The 19,406-nt window shown below is 38.6% G+C and overlaps 1 protein-coding gene across 1 annotated transcript in view; it reads right to left on the bottom strand.

The window, feature by feature from the left end:
• psmd1 (proteasome 26S subunit, non-ATPase 1) overlaps window positions 1-19,406 on the bottom strand; it is a 90,656-nt gene that overhangs the window by 8,465 nt on the left and 62,785 nt on the right. Inside the window, exons 17-19 of the mRNA XM_020537188.2 lie at window positions 17,912-18,026; window positions 14,232-14,348; window positions 8,226-8,328 (exon numbers count right to left, since the gene is read on the bottom strand). Coding sequence (XP_020392777.1) covers window positions 8,226-8,328; window positions 14,232-14,348; window positions 17,912-18,026 — 335 coding nt within the window. The remainder of the gene's footprint in view (window positions 1-8,225; window positions 8,329-14,231; window positions 14,349-17,911; window positions 18,027-19,406) is intronic.

The following is a 19,406-nucleotide window of genomic DNA, read 5'->3' as shown; positions in this document are numbered from 1 at the left end:
CCGCTTGTAAGGAGGCAGCATTGGTTGACAGGTTGGGCCTTTTGTGATAAAGAGCAGTTGTTGGCTTCATAAAAGCAAGCTCATGCCTGGAACTGGAGACAAGTAACAAAGCAGAGCAATAGTGAAGGTCTGGTGGGTCTTCTTGAATGATTTAAGTACAATCAAAACCCATGAAAAAGCATTCACCAATTAAACAACATGCTGACACAAGTGACAAATTCAGTGACAGGCATTGTACTCCTACAGCTTGAAAAATTATAGAAAATTGTCTGTACATTCCTAATCTTGGAAATTAGAGGTTGCTCTTTATCAAGACGGAACAACAATCAACATTCACCTGTGGACAGCTGTGTCAGATGTTTTATGGGCTTGTTAGGGGAGATTTCTTGGAATGTGGTATCTTTTCCAGCACGGCATACACTGGAGGGGATCTGTGACATGAGGAGGAGGAGGACGACAGGCACAACAAGGCTTTTTGGTCAAGTAGTTTCTTGAGCAGTTTTACACAGGGATTGAGGAGTATTGAAAGCTTAAAAAGTGGACAAAATCTTGAGGTCTGGCTGAGGTGTACCCCAGGCTGCTGTGGAAGACAAGAAAGGAAATTACAACTTATGAATTCCTCTCTGGCCACAGGGGAGGTGCATAAGGACTGAAAGACAACAGATGTGGTTCCACTTTTCCAGAAGGCCGATAGAATTAAACAAGGGAATTACAGACTAGTGAATCTCTTATCGGCAGCAGTAAAAATTCTGATCAGGGATAGTCAGCATCGCTTTGTCAGAGGGAGATCATGCCTAACAAATTTGCTTAAATTTTTTTGAAGTTACCAGGTGTGTAGAAGAAGGGGCACAGTTGATGTAGTTTACATGGAATCCACCAAAGTCTTTGACAAGGTCCTGCATGGAAGCCCGATACAGAAGGTAAAAGAACGTGGGATTCCAGGTAACTTGGCAAGTTGGATCCAAAATTGAAGACAGAGGGTGACGGTAGAAGGCTGTATGTGTGGCTGTACGCTGGTGTCCAATGACATACTACAGGGATCAGTGCTGGGTCCCTTATTGTTAATGATATATATAAACAATATAGAAGAAACTGTGAGAGGGATAACTAAGTTTTCAGATGACATGAAAATTCGCTGGGTGGTTGACAGCAAGGTTTACGGGAGGATACAAATGGATTGGTCAGACAGCAGATGGAATTTAGCCCTGATAAATGTGACACAATGCACTTTGGAAAAAGGAGTAAGACAAGGGAGTACTGAAATAATGGCAGGACACTCAGAAGCTCAGAGGAACAGAGAAATCTTGGAGTTCTTGTCCACAGATTTCTTAAGACGGCAGGACAGCTTAGTAGGATAGTAACTGCATAGATTACAAGTACAGGATGTTGTGTTGGGAACTGTACAAGACTTTGCTTAGGCCACAGCTGGAGTACTGTGTGCAGTTCTGATCACTGCACGACAGGAGGATGTGATTACACTAGAGTGGGTGGAGAGGAGATTCACCAGGTTGCTGCCTGAGTTGGAGTATTTCACCCATGGAGAGGCTGGATAAGCTCAGTTTGTTTTTAGACCCAGGCCTCCTGGTTTAGAAAGAGAGAGAGACACTACCACTGCACCATTGTAACTCTCTGAGCAGGCATGGGTAGAGGTGGTGGAACAGGTGGCATGTGATCTGGAGGAACAGAGACCACTTAAGTTACGGAATTTTTTGTTCTGGCAAGGCAAGTGTTAGACCATCAGGACAGAGGTATTCAACCTATAGCTGACATTCCAGCTGGGAAGCCCTGGCCATATTCTGCACTTAAACCAGAGGAATATGCGCCTCAGAGTAATCACCGCCTTTGCAGCAAGGCATAGAGCCATGGTGTGGCTGAGAATCTGCTAGCACGGATACATGTAGCTGCTTATAAAAATACATTCACCACTGAAACTACCAGTACTTCATCTCTCTCTTTCGTCTGTGCAGGTGAACTGGACTCATACTTCCCAGAAACATTATCCAGGCAGGATCAGCTCCATTCTTACAAACCATTAACATCAGGGAACAGGAACACTACCCATGTACAAATTAAAGGTGAGTTGGACATTTCAGATAAGAAAATGAGTATAAAGTGGAAAGCATAGATTACTGAGATCCATTGTAGCCCAACCCATGAAATAACATGCCAAAGACTGCAAAAGCACTGCAGAGGCCTCTGCTCACAAAGACTTCTCATGATCTCAGGTCTCCCACAGATTCTGAAATCCAGATAAAAAGACCTCATCCAAAGACATCACCAAACAAGTTCAGGCACCACAACAACATCTTCAGAAGTCTGGGGACCTGTTCAATGGTCATCTTTAACTGTCATGTCCTCATTAAAGGATGAATAGCTATCTCTTCAAGGGATATCTCTTGTGTCTGAAAACATATCCCGAGATCACATGGTGGAATGAAGAGCTGCAGATGCTTGGACTGTCAAAGGATGAAGGAGTCATAATAAATGCCAGAAAAGCAAACATGGAGGAAACCTGTGATTGTAAATCAGCTGAACAGTGAGGAGTGGAAGTTCTTCCTATTGATAAATCTGAATGGGCAAACAATCACTCCTTGCAACTGAGGAATCCAGTGAAGAAGGTAAAACCTATTGCCTCCTGTGTTTGCAAGGCTGGAGTTGGCAAATAGCGAGTCAACAACCTGACTGAGATGCGGTGGCATGTTACAGCTTGTAAGAAGCTACTAAGACCAGCAGCTCAGCCTTCAAAGAAGCTACAGGCAAAAAGGTGCAAGTCTTTCAAAACAGTAGCACAAACCTCTCTGATCATCCCTTGGATGGTTTCTGGCCAACTTAAGGTAGCCAAAGCTTTTTTAGTAGTCTATGCTGTGCACATGGTTTCTGTTGCTTTCCCCTACCTTGTCCTCTTCCCCCACCCTCTGGATGGTAGGGTTCTGCCCTTGCTACAGAGATGTTCTCCTCATTGACATTGGACCCAAAACCTGAGAATTGTACTCCTATCACCATCCACTGCCTTGCTGGTGCTTAGCTGGCTTCCCAATGGTGCCTGGAAGCCTTGTGCTCTCCTCTTATACTCCGACAATGTCAGCACTGCTCATGCACTAACTGACAACTCGCCCAGCCATCTGTGTTGATTCAATGCCAGAGTGTACCAAGGACAAAGTGCCCTTCTCAGCTGTTCTCCCATTTATGAACACACCTAAATTTTCTGGGCAACCATGACTGACTGGTTCCTCCCAGTGTATCTGTCTTCACATTCCTGGAGTGCTCCTGACCCAATACACAGCCTGTGTGACCCCATCAAAATCTCAATATGGCTCTCAATGAATTAGTTAATGACCTTAATTACACTTACGAGTGGATTTGGCAGTTTCTCAGGACCACCCTCCCGCTACCCTGATGAAACTCAACATCATCAGGAGTGGAGTTGAAAAATGCCATGCTGGCTGGCTTACTATTTGCTTCATCTGCTTTCCTCGGTTCCTATCTCTAAAAAAAATTCAGCCCACTGAGCTCAAACTAGGAAATATAAGCAAGAAATACAAAACAGGTTTCAATGCTGTGCAGAAAACAAAATAAAGATTGGAAAATGCAGACGTGCTTATTGGAAATTATACATGTAATAACATCTTTTTATTGTTGAACACATAATACAGTACACACCTGTTGTGTACATAGGCTTTTCCCAGCCTAGGACTGACAGTTAATCTGCTTTATAGATATTTCTCATCAACCTGTTCAGGGATGTTATTACCCACTTCTGGAGCAGGTGGGACTTGAACCCAGGCCTCTTGGCTCAGCAGTAGGGACACCGCTTCTGTGCCACAAGGACCTTTTAATCTGCTTTGTGGATATTTCTAATCAACCCGTTCAGGGATGTTATCATACACCTCTGGAGCAGATGGGACTTGAAGCCGGTCGTCCCAGTCCACGGGTACGGACACTACCACTGCACCACAAGAGGGCTCTAAATCAAGGTAAGAATACTTTCTAAATCAACCTGCTCAGAGATGTTATTCCACACATCTGGAACAGGTGGCACTTGAATATGAGTCTCTTGGCTCAAAGGTAGGGGCATTACCATTGTGCCTCAATAGCCCTTTAGCCATCCGCTTTATTAATTTTTTTTATTGATCTATTTTACTAATCAACCTATTCACAGATGTAATTACACATCTCTGGAGAAGGTGGAACTTGAACCTAGGCCTCCCAGTCCAGGGGTCAGGACACTACCACTGTGTCCAGCTGTGTAGGCCATTGCCTGTAACCAAGGGAGCTCATACTTAACGAGCTCCGCAAGGGGATCCATTAGAGATTCCCCATGGGCCTTGTCATCACAATACAAGACAATTTTTTTTTCCCTGAAAGAATTAGAATTTACACATGCTATATCATTATTAGGGCCAGGGAATTCATTCAGCAGCATTTATCACCTTCCACATTCATACTCCTGAATACACTTGTCTTTTTCAGCCATTTTTAGGGTCGAACTAGCAGACAAGTACTACAAGGTCACGTGGTTGCAGTTATTTCAATGAAAGTTTATCTGCAAAAACTGCAACAATGCACCCCATACAGAAGCAGCGTAATTCAGACTGCAACTTCTGGATTTTCACATTTGACTGTACTCTTGTATATTCCAGATGTTGCTGTCAGATTTTCAACAAAGCATTGAGTATTCATAGTCTTGCGTTTATTCAAATTGCATATTCTAAGCCATTTCATCTGCAGTATTTTGTAACAAAATTAACTGAATAAATATGAATCCATCAGTAAGGATAGCTTAATTATTTAGAAACAACATTGTAAAGAAATGCTGAATAATCTGGTTGCAGGAGCCTAGATTTGGGAGCAATTATATGGGAGTACAACACAGTTCAGTAGATGTCAACTTAAATAAATGTAACAGAAAACAGACTCAATGAAAAACAGGAACAGACAAAGGTTCTGCTCAGACTGAGACCTTTCTCAATGATGGGCTGATTCATTAAAAATCAATTTGCCAAATAATCTAGCAATTATCAGAGAAACACGCAACTATTAAGGGTTTATTTTCAAATTGCAATTCAAATTGTGTTAAATCCTCCCATTACATTATTTATAGAAAACTTGATTAGCCTAACATGATGAAGCATAGCCTGATGCCAGCTTTCAAAACATTTTCAGGACAAAAATCTGAACACTTTAGTGCAAGTTTTGTTATGTTTATTTAAATCCCCAAAATTGATATACTAAAGGTGACGATTATCAAAGTAGAACTAAACGTGGTAGTCCTTGACAAGGCAATATTTGATAGAGTACAGCAACCAAAATGATAACAACAGAAAAACCAAGTGCCTGCAGTTACGTCTAAATTATAGTAAAATGGAAAAAAAAACCCAATGAACTGTGAAGGCTGGAAATCAAAAGCAGAAATTGCTGGAAAAATTCAGCAAGCCTGGCAGCATCTGTGGAGTGAAAGGTCACTGGACCCAAAACATTAGCTCTGCTTTCTCTCCGCAGATGCTGCTAGAGTTTGAATTTGAACTCTGCTGAGTTTTTCCAGCAATTTGTGTTTTTGTTTCTCATATAGAAAGATGGTATGGTTTTCAGAGGTCAATCCTAAGAGCTCCAAAACATTGCTTCTAAAACCTCTCAAGGCTGTGCCTTTGGCCCAAGCAACTTCAGCTCTGATTAGCACTTTAAAAAAAAAATCATTAATAGAATGCATGCATCATTTAGTGTCCATTCCTATTTGTCCTTAAAACGATGGTAATGTGCAGTCTTCTAGGAACTGCTGCAGTTCTTAGAAGGGATACATGTTCACCTTTTTAGCAATGAAGTCCCAGGATTTTAACCCAGCAACAGAGAAAGCATTATGAAATAGTTCCAAGGCAAGATGGTGCATAGGTTGGAGGGGAACTTGCAGGTGGCAACATTCCATGCATCTGTGGCCCTCATCCTTCTAGACTGCAGAGGTCCTGAGTTTGAAATGTGTTGAGTTGCTACAATGTACGTTCTGGTTGATACATATTATTACCAATGTATTGTTGGGGAAGGGAGTGAATTTTGAAGGTGGAGAATGGGGTGCCAATCAAGCAGTCTGCTTTGACCTGACCATTACAGAGTCATACAGCACAGAAACAGACCCTTTGGTACAACTCGTCCATGGCGACCAAGTTTCCTAAACTAAACTAGTCCCATTTAGCCCATATCCTTTTAAACCTTTCCTATTCACATACCTGTCCAAATGTCTTTTGAATGTTGTGACTGTGCCTGTATCTACCACTTCCTCCGGCAGTTCATTCCATATATGAACCACTCTTTGTGTGAAAAAGTTGCCTCTCAGGTCCCTATTAAATCTTTCTTCTCCCACCCCTGGACTTCCCATGCTCCAGTGAAAATAGCCCCAGCCTATCCAGCCCCCTCCCCATAATTCAAACTCTCCAGTCCTGGTAACATCAATTACTAAGGAAGTAATTGCAGCACATTTGGAAAAAGAAACAGAAATCGTATCTGACTAACTTATTAGAGTTATTTGACTAAGTCTCAGCCAGAGTGGATACAATGGTTCTAGGTTGCCAATCTGAAAAAGATTTATTAATCCCCATTCATTGATTCCTGGCCATAAGCCAATTCTCTATCCACACCAATATACTACCTTCAACACTTGTGGGCTCTTATGACTCAAACTTTTGTGAGCTACATGTCGAACATCTTCTGGAAGTCCAAATACTATAACATCTACTGGTTTCCCTCTAGTCACTGAGTTTCTGGGGTTCTGTTGGAGTTGTGCTCATCCAGGCTAGTGTAATGTATTTTGAAACACTCCTGGACTCGTGCTTTGTGTTGAAAAGTCAGGAGGTGGTGAACTGCTTTCAACAGAATTCCTAAACTATGACCTGCATTTGTAGCTAGAGCTATACTGGGACAGATTGCCTAGCAGCATGGTTAGTTCTGGAGCACAAATCTTCAATTTAATTGCAACAATATTGTCTGGGCCCACAACCTTTGCAGGAACAAGAGCCTTTAGTGTTTATTGCTATCACATGATTTAAATTGAATTGGCTGAAGACTGGCATTTCTGATGGAAGGGTCCTCCAGAGAGGCCGAGATGGAACATCTTTCAGCATGACTGGCTGAAGATGGATGCAAATACTTCAGTGTTGTCTTTTGCATTGATGTACAGTCTATAAACCAGCAGGCATTTCTTGGAATCAGGTTCCCTTTTTGTAGTCAGAGAAAACATTTAACGCAATTCATCATAGGCAGCAGTGCCAAATGTCGGGGGAAGACACTGAGTCATTGAAGGAATGAATATGGCTGCTGTTTGGAGAATCTGTTTCTTTTGTTTTCAAATTGCAGAATGACATTGTATGTATATTCTTTTTCTAATAGAAGCTTTGTATAAATACAGAAATTAACTAGAAGAATATGGGAAAACAGGAACTTCCAGATATTTTGATTGGAGAACATTGAAATTGAATGACAAATACTAAGAACTAACCTACTGTAAGTCAAGAAATTTTTAGCATAAATAATAAACGCATCTTCACCAATAAAAAACTGTGACAAAATATATTAATTGTAAAGTTTGAATTTGGAACATATGTTGCTTTCACTGAATATTTCAAATTGCGGAGGAACGAGCATCAGTTTTTATCATCATTAAAAGGACTCTCTCAAAAGGAGGCACATTTTGAAACAAGTTCTTCAATACAGGCTTAAGGGCTCATTTAATTGGTTTGCCAAACAACTATGAGTAGGAATAGATTTAACAAAGTAATTATACATGAACTACATTAAAATCTCAAAATCATGGCTCAAGTTAATGAGACTGAACACAAAGAAAAAGAGAGGAGGAAGAGAGTAAGCACTGCCTCAGTACTGTATCAGAGAGATAACCAAGATTGTGTGTTCAAGCCTCTGGAATGGGGCTTAATGCCAAGACCTTCTGACTGAGGAGTGTGAGCCACAGGTGACATCTCAGCAAATGTAGAAGCACTGATGGGCAGCATTCAGAAATGAACAGAAAAAATGAGGAGTATGAATTTGAAAGTGTGACCAAAGACTTCATGCAAGAAGTTAACTTCTGTTTTGTTGCACATGCTAATAGCATGGTAATCTATTGCTAAACCAAAATGCTCACAATAGGAACAGTCAAGTGAAGTACAAATGAGATGCTGACGAGAAGTTCTCTAAACCAGCTTTCCATTTGGTATTAAATTATTGTATTACTCAAGTGTTACCTGCATCAAGTATGCCCTGAGCTAGTATAGCACCAAACTTGGCCATGACATCATCATGCTTGTCATTGATAACCTTTGCGTAGAGCTGTCGGAATTGAGACACCTGGTAAGGAACCACAGGACAGTAGGTCAAAGAGGAATTTGTATAACATCAAAACATTGCAGCTCAAATGTCAGAAACATACACAATCGTATCACTTTTTGAAATTAAAAATACTCCAGATATGGAGGAAGACAGGTACTGTATGAGATACAGATAAACAACCACAAAATTCCCTGGACAGTCTTGTTGAAATTAAGCATACTTCGCAAATTTAAGAACTGATGATGCAAACCACCTTTTGTTCTGTGTGGTATTGAGCTAACGAGTACATCATATTGACAACCGGAAAGCATTTCTTTGCACTGCTGACATATGGATATTGGACAGGCTTTGGGAAATTGGATAGCGAGGCACTGAGATATTGGTAATCCAGTCACAAATCAGAAATACAAACTGTATGATTCCAGAATGGAATGTGTCTTCCTGATGTAGCGTGCAAGTTGTCACCTAGCAACCATAAGACATTTTGGGAGGAAATGTGTTTTGGAGCATGTCATCAGTACTATTGCCGGAATGCTGTCAGGGTTCCTAACCTTTGCCATGTCTAGGCCCTTCAGCTGTTTCTTGATATCACATAAAGAGTATAGGAAGAGAGAGAGGGAGTATGGTGTTTAGACAGAGCACCTGCCATGATCATAATGAAATCAACTGTTTGACTGGCTTTAATAGTCACAGCATGTGTAAGCCTTGTCCACTTGAGTTTCTGGATAGTGACTCTGAATGAGACGTTGGTAGTTGCCACATATAGTGTTGTAATCTATACCTTGGTTTTGTGCACAACTTGATGCATGTCAGATTGGGTTGCTTCATTACTTGAGGAATTATAATTGGAACTGAACACTGCACAAACAAAAGAAAAGCTCCACTTCTTACGCTATGCAGGAAGATCATTCATGAAATAACAAAAATATAGTTGAACCTACAAACCTCTCAGAAAGGTATTCAACATGTCAGGCAGCCAGCAGTGGAGAAAGGTAGTGTGAATGTTTCAGATTTATGACCTCCACAGATGCTATCTGACCTGCCGGATATTTCCAAGATTCTATTTTTATCCCATTTATAAAAGTTTGACTAGGGTGCTTGGTACTACAATCAGCCAAAAGTTCCTTTAAGGATTTGCCTCGTCTCTACATTGGATGCACTGTAATAAAGATCGCAATAAAGCCTGAAGTCAAGTGGTCCTGGTAAATCTCAAACTGAGCACCAGAAAGCAAGTTACTGGGGCTGGCCAATAAGAATCACTTGATATCAATGCTTACAACTGTTTGCTTCACTTTGCTGATGATTGAGAATAAACTCACAGTGGTAATCATCCATCTTAGATTTGCTCCTTTCTTGTGTGTACAGGATAAAATTAAGCAGTTTTCCATATTGTTGGGTAAATGCCAGTGCTGTGACTACAGTGGAGTATATTATTTAAGGGTGTAACTAATGAAGAAGGTCTTGAGTGCTATGGTTGAGGTGCTGTCTCAGATTGAAGTTTTTATTTTGTCTAGTGCACTCAGCTATTTGATGACACCACATGGAGTAAATTGAATTAGCTGAAAATAATGATGGGGTAGCCATCTTGGAGAGATCCCTGATCCCAATGATGCGAGATCAAGAGGGATGGTAACTAATGCATTAGCAGTGTCTTTTGTACTTGTATATATGTTGAAGATAGGATGTTCATTGAGGCAGCCTCTTCTTGCTAGTTGCCTAATTATCCATTTCTCGTCAAAACTGGATGTGGATTTATTATTTTAAAAAAAGAAAACATTAGAAAAACATTCAACTGATCATTTATTCATTTCCATATACTTTTTGAAATCCATAATTCAAGACCATCTGAAATTTGTCGTCACCTTTTCCAAGTTTATAATTAATCCTTATTATTTAATAGACATTTACACTACAGAATAAGGCCATTCAGCCCATGTTCTCAGCAAAGATCTGGCTACCCAAATTCCATTTGAGAACTCTCGGCCCCTAGCCATAGAAGCAAGTGAATATCTAAGTACTGCTTTAACATTATGAGAGTTTCTGACTCAACCACTCCTTTCGGCAGTGAGTTCCAGAAGACATTTCTGGTATCAGGGAGGTTAAAAACCAGGGCACAAAGGTTTAAAGTTATTGCAAGGAGATTAGATGGGTCCTCAGAATTTCTTTTGCCCAGAGGGTGCTGTGGGTCTTGAACCCATTGCCTGAAAGGGTGATGTAAATAGAAATTGCACTGTTATTAAAAAAACTTGGGATATGCACTTGAAAGTGAAAAAACTCATCAAAGGAGCAATGGAAAATCTGAAGTTAATGGGGACCACAGAATCCCTACAGTGTAGATAGAGGCCATTCAGCCCATTGAGTCTGCACCAACCTTCTAAACAGCATCCCACCCTATCCCCATAATCCCGATTTAACCACGGCCAACAAACCTAACCTGCACATCTTTGGACTCTAGGAGGAAACCGGAGCAGCATTCAGCAGAAAGCCACAGACACAGGGAGAATGTGTAAACTCCACACAGACAGACAGTCAACCAAGGCTGGAATCGAACCTGCATCCCTGGCGCTGTGAGGCAGCAGTGCTAACCACTGCACCATCATGTTGCCCCTTTTCTGGAAAAGCTACCTGCTGGCTGCAGTCACACCTAACATAAAGGTTGTGATTATTGGAGGTCAACTATTTCGGTACCACGACATCGCTGCAGGAGGTTCCTTTTTTTCCTGTCTTCAGGAGTTTCTTAGGGAAATGTTGTGACAGTCTTCAGCTGCTTTGCTTCCACCTAAAGCGGAAAAGTGGGGATGCTCAGTATGATTGCACTACGTGCAGCATAATTTGCAACTGCTCAGATACTGAAGCAGTCCGTGTCTATGTGCGGCAAGGATTGGTCAATATTCAGGTTTGGGCTGATTAATGGCTAGGTTATATTCCCATCACACAAGTGCCAGACAATGACCATTCTCAACACGAAAGGTTCAACCATCTGCCCTTTCCATTCAATGGCATTACTATTGCTGAACTGCCCTATCATCATCATCCTGGATGTTACCACTGACCAGAAACTGAACTTGGTTTCTCTTTATTCATTAACAGGATGAGGGCGTCACTGGCTAGTCGGCATTTATTGCTTATCTCTAACTGCCGAGTGTAGTTCAGAGTCAACCACATTGCTGTGGGTCTGGAGTCACACATAGGCCAGACCAGGTAAGGATGGTAGTTTCCTTCTCTAAAGGACAATAGTGAACCAGATGGGTTTTTCCAACAATCGACAATGGTCATCATCAGATTCTTAATTCCAGATATTTATTGAATTCAAACTCCACCATCTGCTGTGGCAGGATTCGAACCAGAATGTTATCTGGGTCTCTGGATTACTAGCCTAGCGATAATACCACTAGGCCATTGCCTCCCCAGTGGCAGGCCATGTAAATATTGTACCTTCAACAGGAGGTCAGAGGCTGGGAATTTTGTGGTGAGTTACATATTTCATGAATCCCCAAAGTGTTTTTATTATCGACAAATCACAATTCAGATCTGAGAAGGAATATCCACCATTAGCCTGGATGAGTGCAGCTTCAACAACACTCAAGAAGCTAATCACCATACAAAACAAACCAACCTGCTTGATTGGCACCTTCGCATGGGGAATTAGGGATGAGTAATAAATGCTGTCAGCGACACCCATATTACATGAAAGAAAATCCTATAGGGCTATGAATCAAAAGATGGAAGGTGAGATAAGAATGGATAGATCAACTCGCACACACAAGATGAGCTGATCGCCTTTCTTCAAGGTCATGAATTTTCCATGTTCTACCTCTTACAAGGAATAATGGCTTGGAGTTTTTAAGTTATTAAATTTGGAAGGGTCCCAAAAAAAACTCAACATAGGCTTTTGAAACTGTAAACACCTGACACAATGAAATGCATAAGTAGGTCACAAAGAACATGATTCATGATTTTGCTAAGTGTCTTCCTTGACTCAGTGGAACAAAATCTAGTACTGAGGGAATGCTGCACGGACGACTTTCAGATGAGACACTTAACCTTTCAGCAGATACATAGAAAAAAAAAATCGAAGTGGACTATGTCTAACAGGCGCAGGGTCATTCTCCCCAGTGTCTGGCTAACGTTATCCCTAAACTAAAAACCATAAGATTTTTTGGATATTATCACATTGCTGTTTCAGACATAATTCCGTCAAATTGGCTACTATTTTTTCCTATATTACAAAGGACAACACTTCAAAAGTACTTTGTCAGCTGTAAAGTTCTTTAACACGTTCTGAGATCAAGAAAGATGTCATTAAACATTTGCATTACTTTCCACCGTCCTGAAAGCTAACATCTTTAACTATATTAGACTAATAGTTGCTTACTTCAAACAACTCGTGCAGTCAGATATTTTCTGTTAACAAGGTAACTGGCACATATTTATGCCAATTAACAGTGCATATCAAATAATGTTATTCAAAAGCAATCTTCCCTTGTTTTCTTATTGGAGACAAAATTTATAACTTAGGTTATAAATGAAGCTCTCAAGATACAGGCCATAAATTTATCTCAGTCACTGTAACAGTACCAATGGTAACTGACGCTAATAATCCTGGTAAGGCTTTGTTGTTTGGCCTAGAATGTGTGCACTTTTGGAAAAAAAAACGCTGACATACATAAGCTTTTATTTTATAAGTAATTACTTGCCTCAAAAGATATCAATCTCAGCCAGTCAAAAGATTGTGGATTCAAGCATTATTTTGAATTTGAGCATGCCATCCAAAATAATAACTTATTACAATACTAAGGGAACTTTGTACAATAGCTGCATAGCAGATAGTATCATCTTTCAGCTAAGATGTTGAACAGAAGCCCTGTTTGTCAGTGAAGAAGAACAGATGAGATCCCGTGGCACTATTAAAAGTGTAGCTGGGGAGTTTACCCCTTAACCAACAGCACTAAAAATGACCTGATCATTTATCTCTTTCGATCTTTTTGCAGTGTCGTGAGTAAGTTAGCTGTCATTTTTGCATATATAAATGATGACTAAACTTCAAAATTAATATACAAATTGTGAAATGCTTTGGGGAGTCCTATGGATCTGAAAATTGTTCCAATAACACATTTTTAAAGCACAGGTTGCTGGAAAGGATCGATGCGGAGATGTACGAATTTGGTCAGATGAATTAACAAGGGCATAATCAATTTCAAGATATGGCCCGAGTAGCATGACAAAAGAAAATACAAACCTTGCAGCTGATGAAAATAAATTTGAAGACAGAATTGAACATGACATGCAAAGACAAAATCTTTAAATTTCAAAGCTTTAACTTCATAGAATCACAGAATCCTTACAGCATGGAAGTAGGCCTTTCGGCCCATTGAGTACACACCCTACCCTCCAAACAGCATCTCACCCAGACCCACCCCACTACCCTATCCCTGAAATCCTGCATTTCCTATGAACCCAGGTCCCTGGTGCTGTGAAGTAGCACTGCTAATCACTGAGCCACCATGTTATTCAGACTTAAAACATGAAAAATGCAAGAACATGAATTAACAAATGCACTAATGGATAAACTGAAGTTATAATAATAGGACAAACTGTTGCCACTGACAAGAAAGCTTCCAAAATAGAGCAACACAGTTAAACAAGGTGAGGGGATTATAAACATGGACGAAATATGCTTTCTGTACAGAATTAAGTGTTCACAACAGTTTGAATGATCTGGAATAATTCATTTGGACTTGAAACTGAAACAGTGAACGAGAATAACTGAGGTTGTGTAATCCAACTTCTGATTAACATAAAATTTAAATCCCCTTGCAGTTTATCTGTAATAAAGAGTGAAGGGATTCTGTGTTAGCCAATTATTTTGCAACCTGCACATTTATTATTTGACTGGACCCAATGCACGTATTCAGCCTTACCTTTGGGCACGTGATCTCTGTCTGCTGGATAAGCAGAAGGGCAGAAGCAATCAGAGCACCCTGGCGAACATAGTTCACTGGATCGTTAGTCATTGGCTCCAAAAGGTTTATGGCATCCTGTAAAGCAATTGAAACTGTCATTTAAACAGAAGGTGTGGAAGCAAACTGTGTGCTACGTTAAACGCTTCGAAACACAAGTTAGGCAGTAATAATTTTCAAGCTCAGTACTAGATACTCAGTCTAACTAACTAAATCAGAACTAAATCCAGAATTTATCCATCATTATTTGAGCTAATTTGTTATGCTGTAAGTCACATACCATAGCCACCATGCATATTAAGTAAGTCTTGTTGAAAGCATGGGGCTCTAAGCATTGTCAAACAAAATACTCAACGTTATCAAGTTCGAGGGAGCAGGTTCTGTTTTACATTACATTCATTTTCTGTTGTCTTCTGATGAAAGTTAAAAAAAATGCAGAAAGAAATTTGTTTCATGTAAATGGCTTGGGTATTGCATATTGGAAATTAAATGAGTGCGCAGCACTTCAAAGTTATGAAAAAAGTATTTTTCTGAGTGAGTTAATTAGTAGTAGTGCAAAAAAAATGCTGATTTTAATTGAACATCAAAAGAGACAGATGCAATGAGAAATCCACAAAAAAAATTTCAACTAATTTTAAAGAAAACGTTTTTTTCTAAAAAGCACCAAAATTAGGTGCAACGACAATTACATTGTTCAATTTAGCCAAAATTACTCCAGCATTCATTTTAATTTCTGATTCACCATCGACTAAATTTAGCATAAAGTCATCCCAGTTATAGAAATCTGTTATTTTTACACATATTTAAATTTTAAAAAATCTCATATGCCCTCATCACATTCTTTGCTTGAAGGAAAACAATTCCAACTTTTCTAATAAATCCATAAAACTGAAGATCTTCAACCCTGTTGCCCTTTCAGTAAACTAATCTTACGAGAGAGGACACACGTGAAATTCTGTTACTTACCAGAGCTTCTTGAAGCAAAACATGGAAGATGTGTTAATGTTGAGTTCAGTTCACTGAAGTATTAATAATTACTTTTTTTCACATAACTTACTCTGTTTCACAATTCAAATTGTAGTTGGCTTGTAGCATTTTATTTTCAAACATAAATCAAGTTTCCAACAATGTTTTGTTCTTTGGACATGAAAATTATTTTAAAGTTTATAACTAAGGTGGTTGTAAGATTGCAAGGTTTTACAGTCTTAAAAGGTTTATGCCGCATGCTTTGTTAGAATAGAATGATAAGCTCAGTAATCTCCATTAAGGTATTTCTGATTCTTAAAATGGACAGCTTTATGATATAGATGAATTTAATAAGAATTAATAATCATGATTTATCATTTAAATTTATCTACGCACCAAACCACTGGATATACAAAAGGCTATGTAATGCTTTTAAATATTTCTTTTAAATGCAAGGAAGGCCCACATTTAACGGCAAGCAATTAAGCAAGATCTGTATACTTAAAAAGATGCCCAGAGTTTAAATTGTAAGCATCTATTATTCTGTATATTAGTTTATGGAATAACAAATTCAATAGGACTTTTTGAATGCAAAACCATTCTTGAAAGTTACCTTATACCAATAATAATGTTGAGTTTTTCTCTGTCTGCACTGTTTTGAACGGTCAATAGAATGGGAACAACCTGGCACATGCAAGGTGTGCAGAGATCAGAAGCATTGAATACATTTACAGTTTCCAATGTAAAGTGTTGGTTGGTGCAGAAAATAAAGATTGAAAGGCAAAGGGAGCTCAAGAACAAAGTATTGGGAGGGGATGGAGGCAGTAAGGAATGACAAACGTGTGGGAGAAATGGAATAGTAGAGAAAGGAGGGGTTGGATGGGAATTGGACGGAATGATAATGAGGGGCTTAAACGGGATGGGTATGGCTTGAGGGGGCTGGCATGGGATTTAAAGTACTGTTGCGATAAAAATATCATTGTGAATGCTTTGCAGGTCTCTGCTAGCTACTAAACATTAAGTCACCACTGTACTCCAATTTTCTTCATAAAAATTTATATTGGTGACTGAATAGTATAACACTAAATTCACCAAATTCACACCTTCGAACTATACTTAAAAGAAGATCAAAGCCAAATTAGATTAAAATCAGTGGGAATTAAGAAGTTGAAACCATTTAGGTTAAAAATACATTCATATTTTGGAATTTCTAAATTAGGAGGTGCTTTGTTTATTTGCAAACAGCTAGCAAATCCCGTACGCAGTGACATATCCCGAAATTCCAACAGGGTTCTCTCTCAGCAGTGACTATTGCTTCAGCGGAAATCCTGGGAACTAGCTGTTCACACCTTTCTTCAGGGACACTGCTGAAATTATGATATCTAATATGATCAGGAGAAAGCCTATGAAACAGTTACCCCCATGAAATACATACTACTGAGTCTAATTTATGTTTTAGTCTTCACCTTGAGATAACTTTTGAAAACACCATGAAAACAAGCAGAAATCTTTGCAAATTTAGCTATAAAATCATGCTTATTTCTGTTTTCTTTTCAACATCACATTACACAATTTTTCTTAATTGGTCATGCACCATCACTGAAAAGTTTGTTTTTCCAAGGTAACAACCAACAATCTACTCATCCATTACAAGTCAAAAACATTTAAATTTTCTTTGCAAACCTCAAATTTAATGGATACAGATGTCAAACAGATCACAAGCAGCACACAATTTTCCACATTTCACACTATTTTTCTCTGCCCCATAATCAATTTCCTCTTAAAGCAACTATATTTTCATCTTTTTCACCTTTCTGCAGCTAGCAAGTATTTTAGCTGTGAATGTAAAGGTTCATTCATTATTTGCTTGCCATGAATGTTCACTTTCATTATAATTCTGGGCTTTTCCTTGTGCCAAGGTCACAAATCTTGGTCTACAAGATGCAGTTTTTAATCATTTCCTTTCTTCAGCACTCAGCTAAACAGTCATATTGACAGTAACCAAATATTCAGTGAAAATTAAAACACTGCCTGTCTATTTCAACATTTGAGCTTTTCATTTCATAAAGCTCTGCTTGCACCAGAGGCATCAAAATACCATATTGAGTAAGGTGCATTTAATTTTCAGCTTAAGAAACTCTTGCCTTTAATTCAAATTAGTGTTGATTTTTCATATTTGGTCATCAAGCTTTGTGCCACTTATCACACTGGTCATCTTTTTAGTTACACTGTAAAAGTTCATCAATTCCCAAATACCATATCACTGTATTTAGAAAGCAAATAAGAAACATCTTTTATACCACATTTTATATATTCTGTTTTCAATCTGTTCCAAAATAATGTTCTGGCAGAATATACACATCCTCTTATGAAAGATTGGTATCTTTCTTGCCTCTTTCTATCGAAAAACATTTCCTCAAATACTTTCCACAAGACTTGGCAGGTCAGAGTTTCTAATGAATGCCCAGAGCTTAAGGTTTTTGCTGCTTTACATATGCACAGAGAAGTTGTGTTTCATTTTGGAATACTGCACACATTAAACATCATTTTACTGTGCTTTGATTATTAACATTATGTATTAAAATGATTTGATATATTCAGGTAGCTACTCAATGATTAAAAAATTCTTTCAATTTTACAGAGCTAAAATAACCTGATAGTTAATCAGACCTCACCTTGTTGCCAGTTCCAGCACAGCATATTCCCAGAGCAAGAGCAGCACCATATCGAACATGAGGATTATAGCTTTCAGAAAGCAAAGACACCACACTTGGACACTGCTCTGGAGTCCTATGAAACATAAGAAACAGGAATTGTTTCAGAATGTTTTGAATTTTAAATTTTCGTACGACAGACATTAAGATTCTAAAGCAATAACAAATTCTAATTATATATGGTACTGCTTGGTAACTTCAGCAAGCACTTCATACAACTTGCAAATAATGGCAAAAGAAAGCAATATCAGCCCCAACTGAAAATTTAAGTTTTATACATATGTTAAACTCTATTTTTTCAAAAAAAAGACAATTGGAGAAATGATGGTACTTTTTAAGGTTGAGCCACTGTTTCCTAATGTTTTCTTTTTGCTAACTTGCTTTGCTAGATATTACAGAATATCCAGCTAACTGAATGGAATCTGCAGTGTACAAGGGACTTTTAATATTACAGATAGTAGAAAATGTTAAATCAGAGTTAAATCCATGATCTAATTGTTTTCAAACAAAATTTGATTACATCATGTAAAACTTTTCCACAGTTCAGCATTGACCATTTTTTAAAGTTGCCAAATTTACCACAATTTGCTGATTGCAAATTTACGTTCACAGAAGTAGCTAAAATGTAGCCTTCTATATAGTTGTTTAGTGTATGAATTCCAATTATTAAAAGTCATGGCACTTGTGAAAATACACACACAATTAAGTGGGAATAGGCACCTAACCTGTCCTAACAACCTAACCAAGAATACACAGTAGACTGCAAAGATCTTAGGGGTGAATTTCAATACATTTCCGATTTCAATGACAATATTTAATGGAACAGACTCAGTAAAAGAGAAAAAATACAAATTAATGATATAAGAATTAATGTCTTAGGCATTTACAACAAATCAGAATTGCAATTTAACTATTTTCTTGAAAGTTGAGCAAAATGTAAACGTTTTCATTGAAACCTTTTCAAATGTTTAGGAACAAAAGGGTTAAAATCACAAGCAACACAACAAAAATGATTTTAGTATTTAAGATAGATAGATAGATTTATCTCTGGGATCGGACATGAAGGTAGATTATAAATTTCTCTAGGAAGGCTATAGAAAAGAAAATTCCTTTAAAAGGAAATAGATCTTCTACTGCAGTTACTCCTGATGTTACCTTTTCAGCGTTCTGGCTCTGTTCCTCTGGTAAAAATGCTCATTTATTTTTCTGCATTCAACCATTAGAGGTGAATAGCATCCAACAGCTATACAAAAAAGAACAGGACTTTGGACTTGCAAAAGTTACAGTAACATTAAGCGCGTATAAGAGAGAGTAAGACTGAGCAATCAGTATCGTTGGCAGAGTTAAAACATCTGCGCTAAACAGCTGTGGTACAAAAGCATTTAGAGAAAAGAATGTAAATTCTTAAGAAAATAACCATAGTATATCAATGCTAAAGGCCAAATACACTCCAGAA

Source organism: Rhincodon typus, chromosome 13, assembly GCF_021869965.1.
Source record: "Rhincodon typus isolate 14 chromosome 13, sRhiTyp1.1, whole genome shotgun sequence".
NCBI lineage: Eukaryota > Metazoa > Chordata > Chondrichthyes > Orectolobiformes > Rhincodontidae > Rhincodon > Rhincodon typus.
Note: the sequence above shows the minus strand (reverse complement) of the source record. Positions and strands in the feature narration are given on the sequence as shown.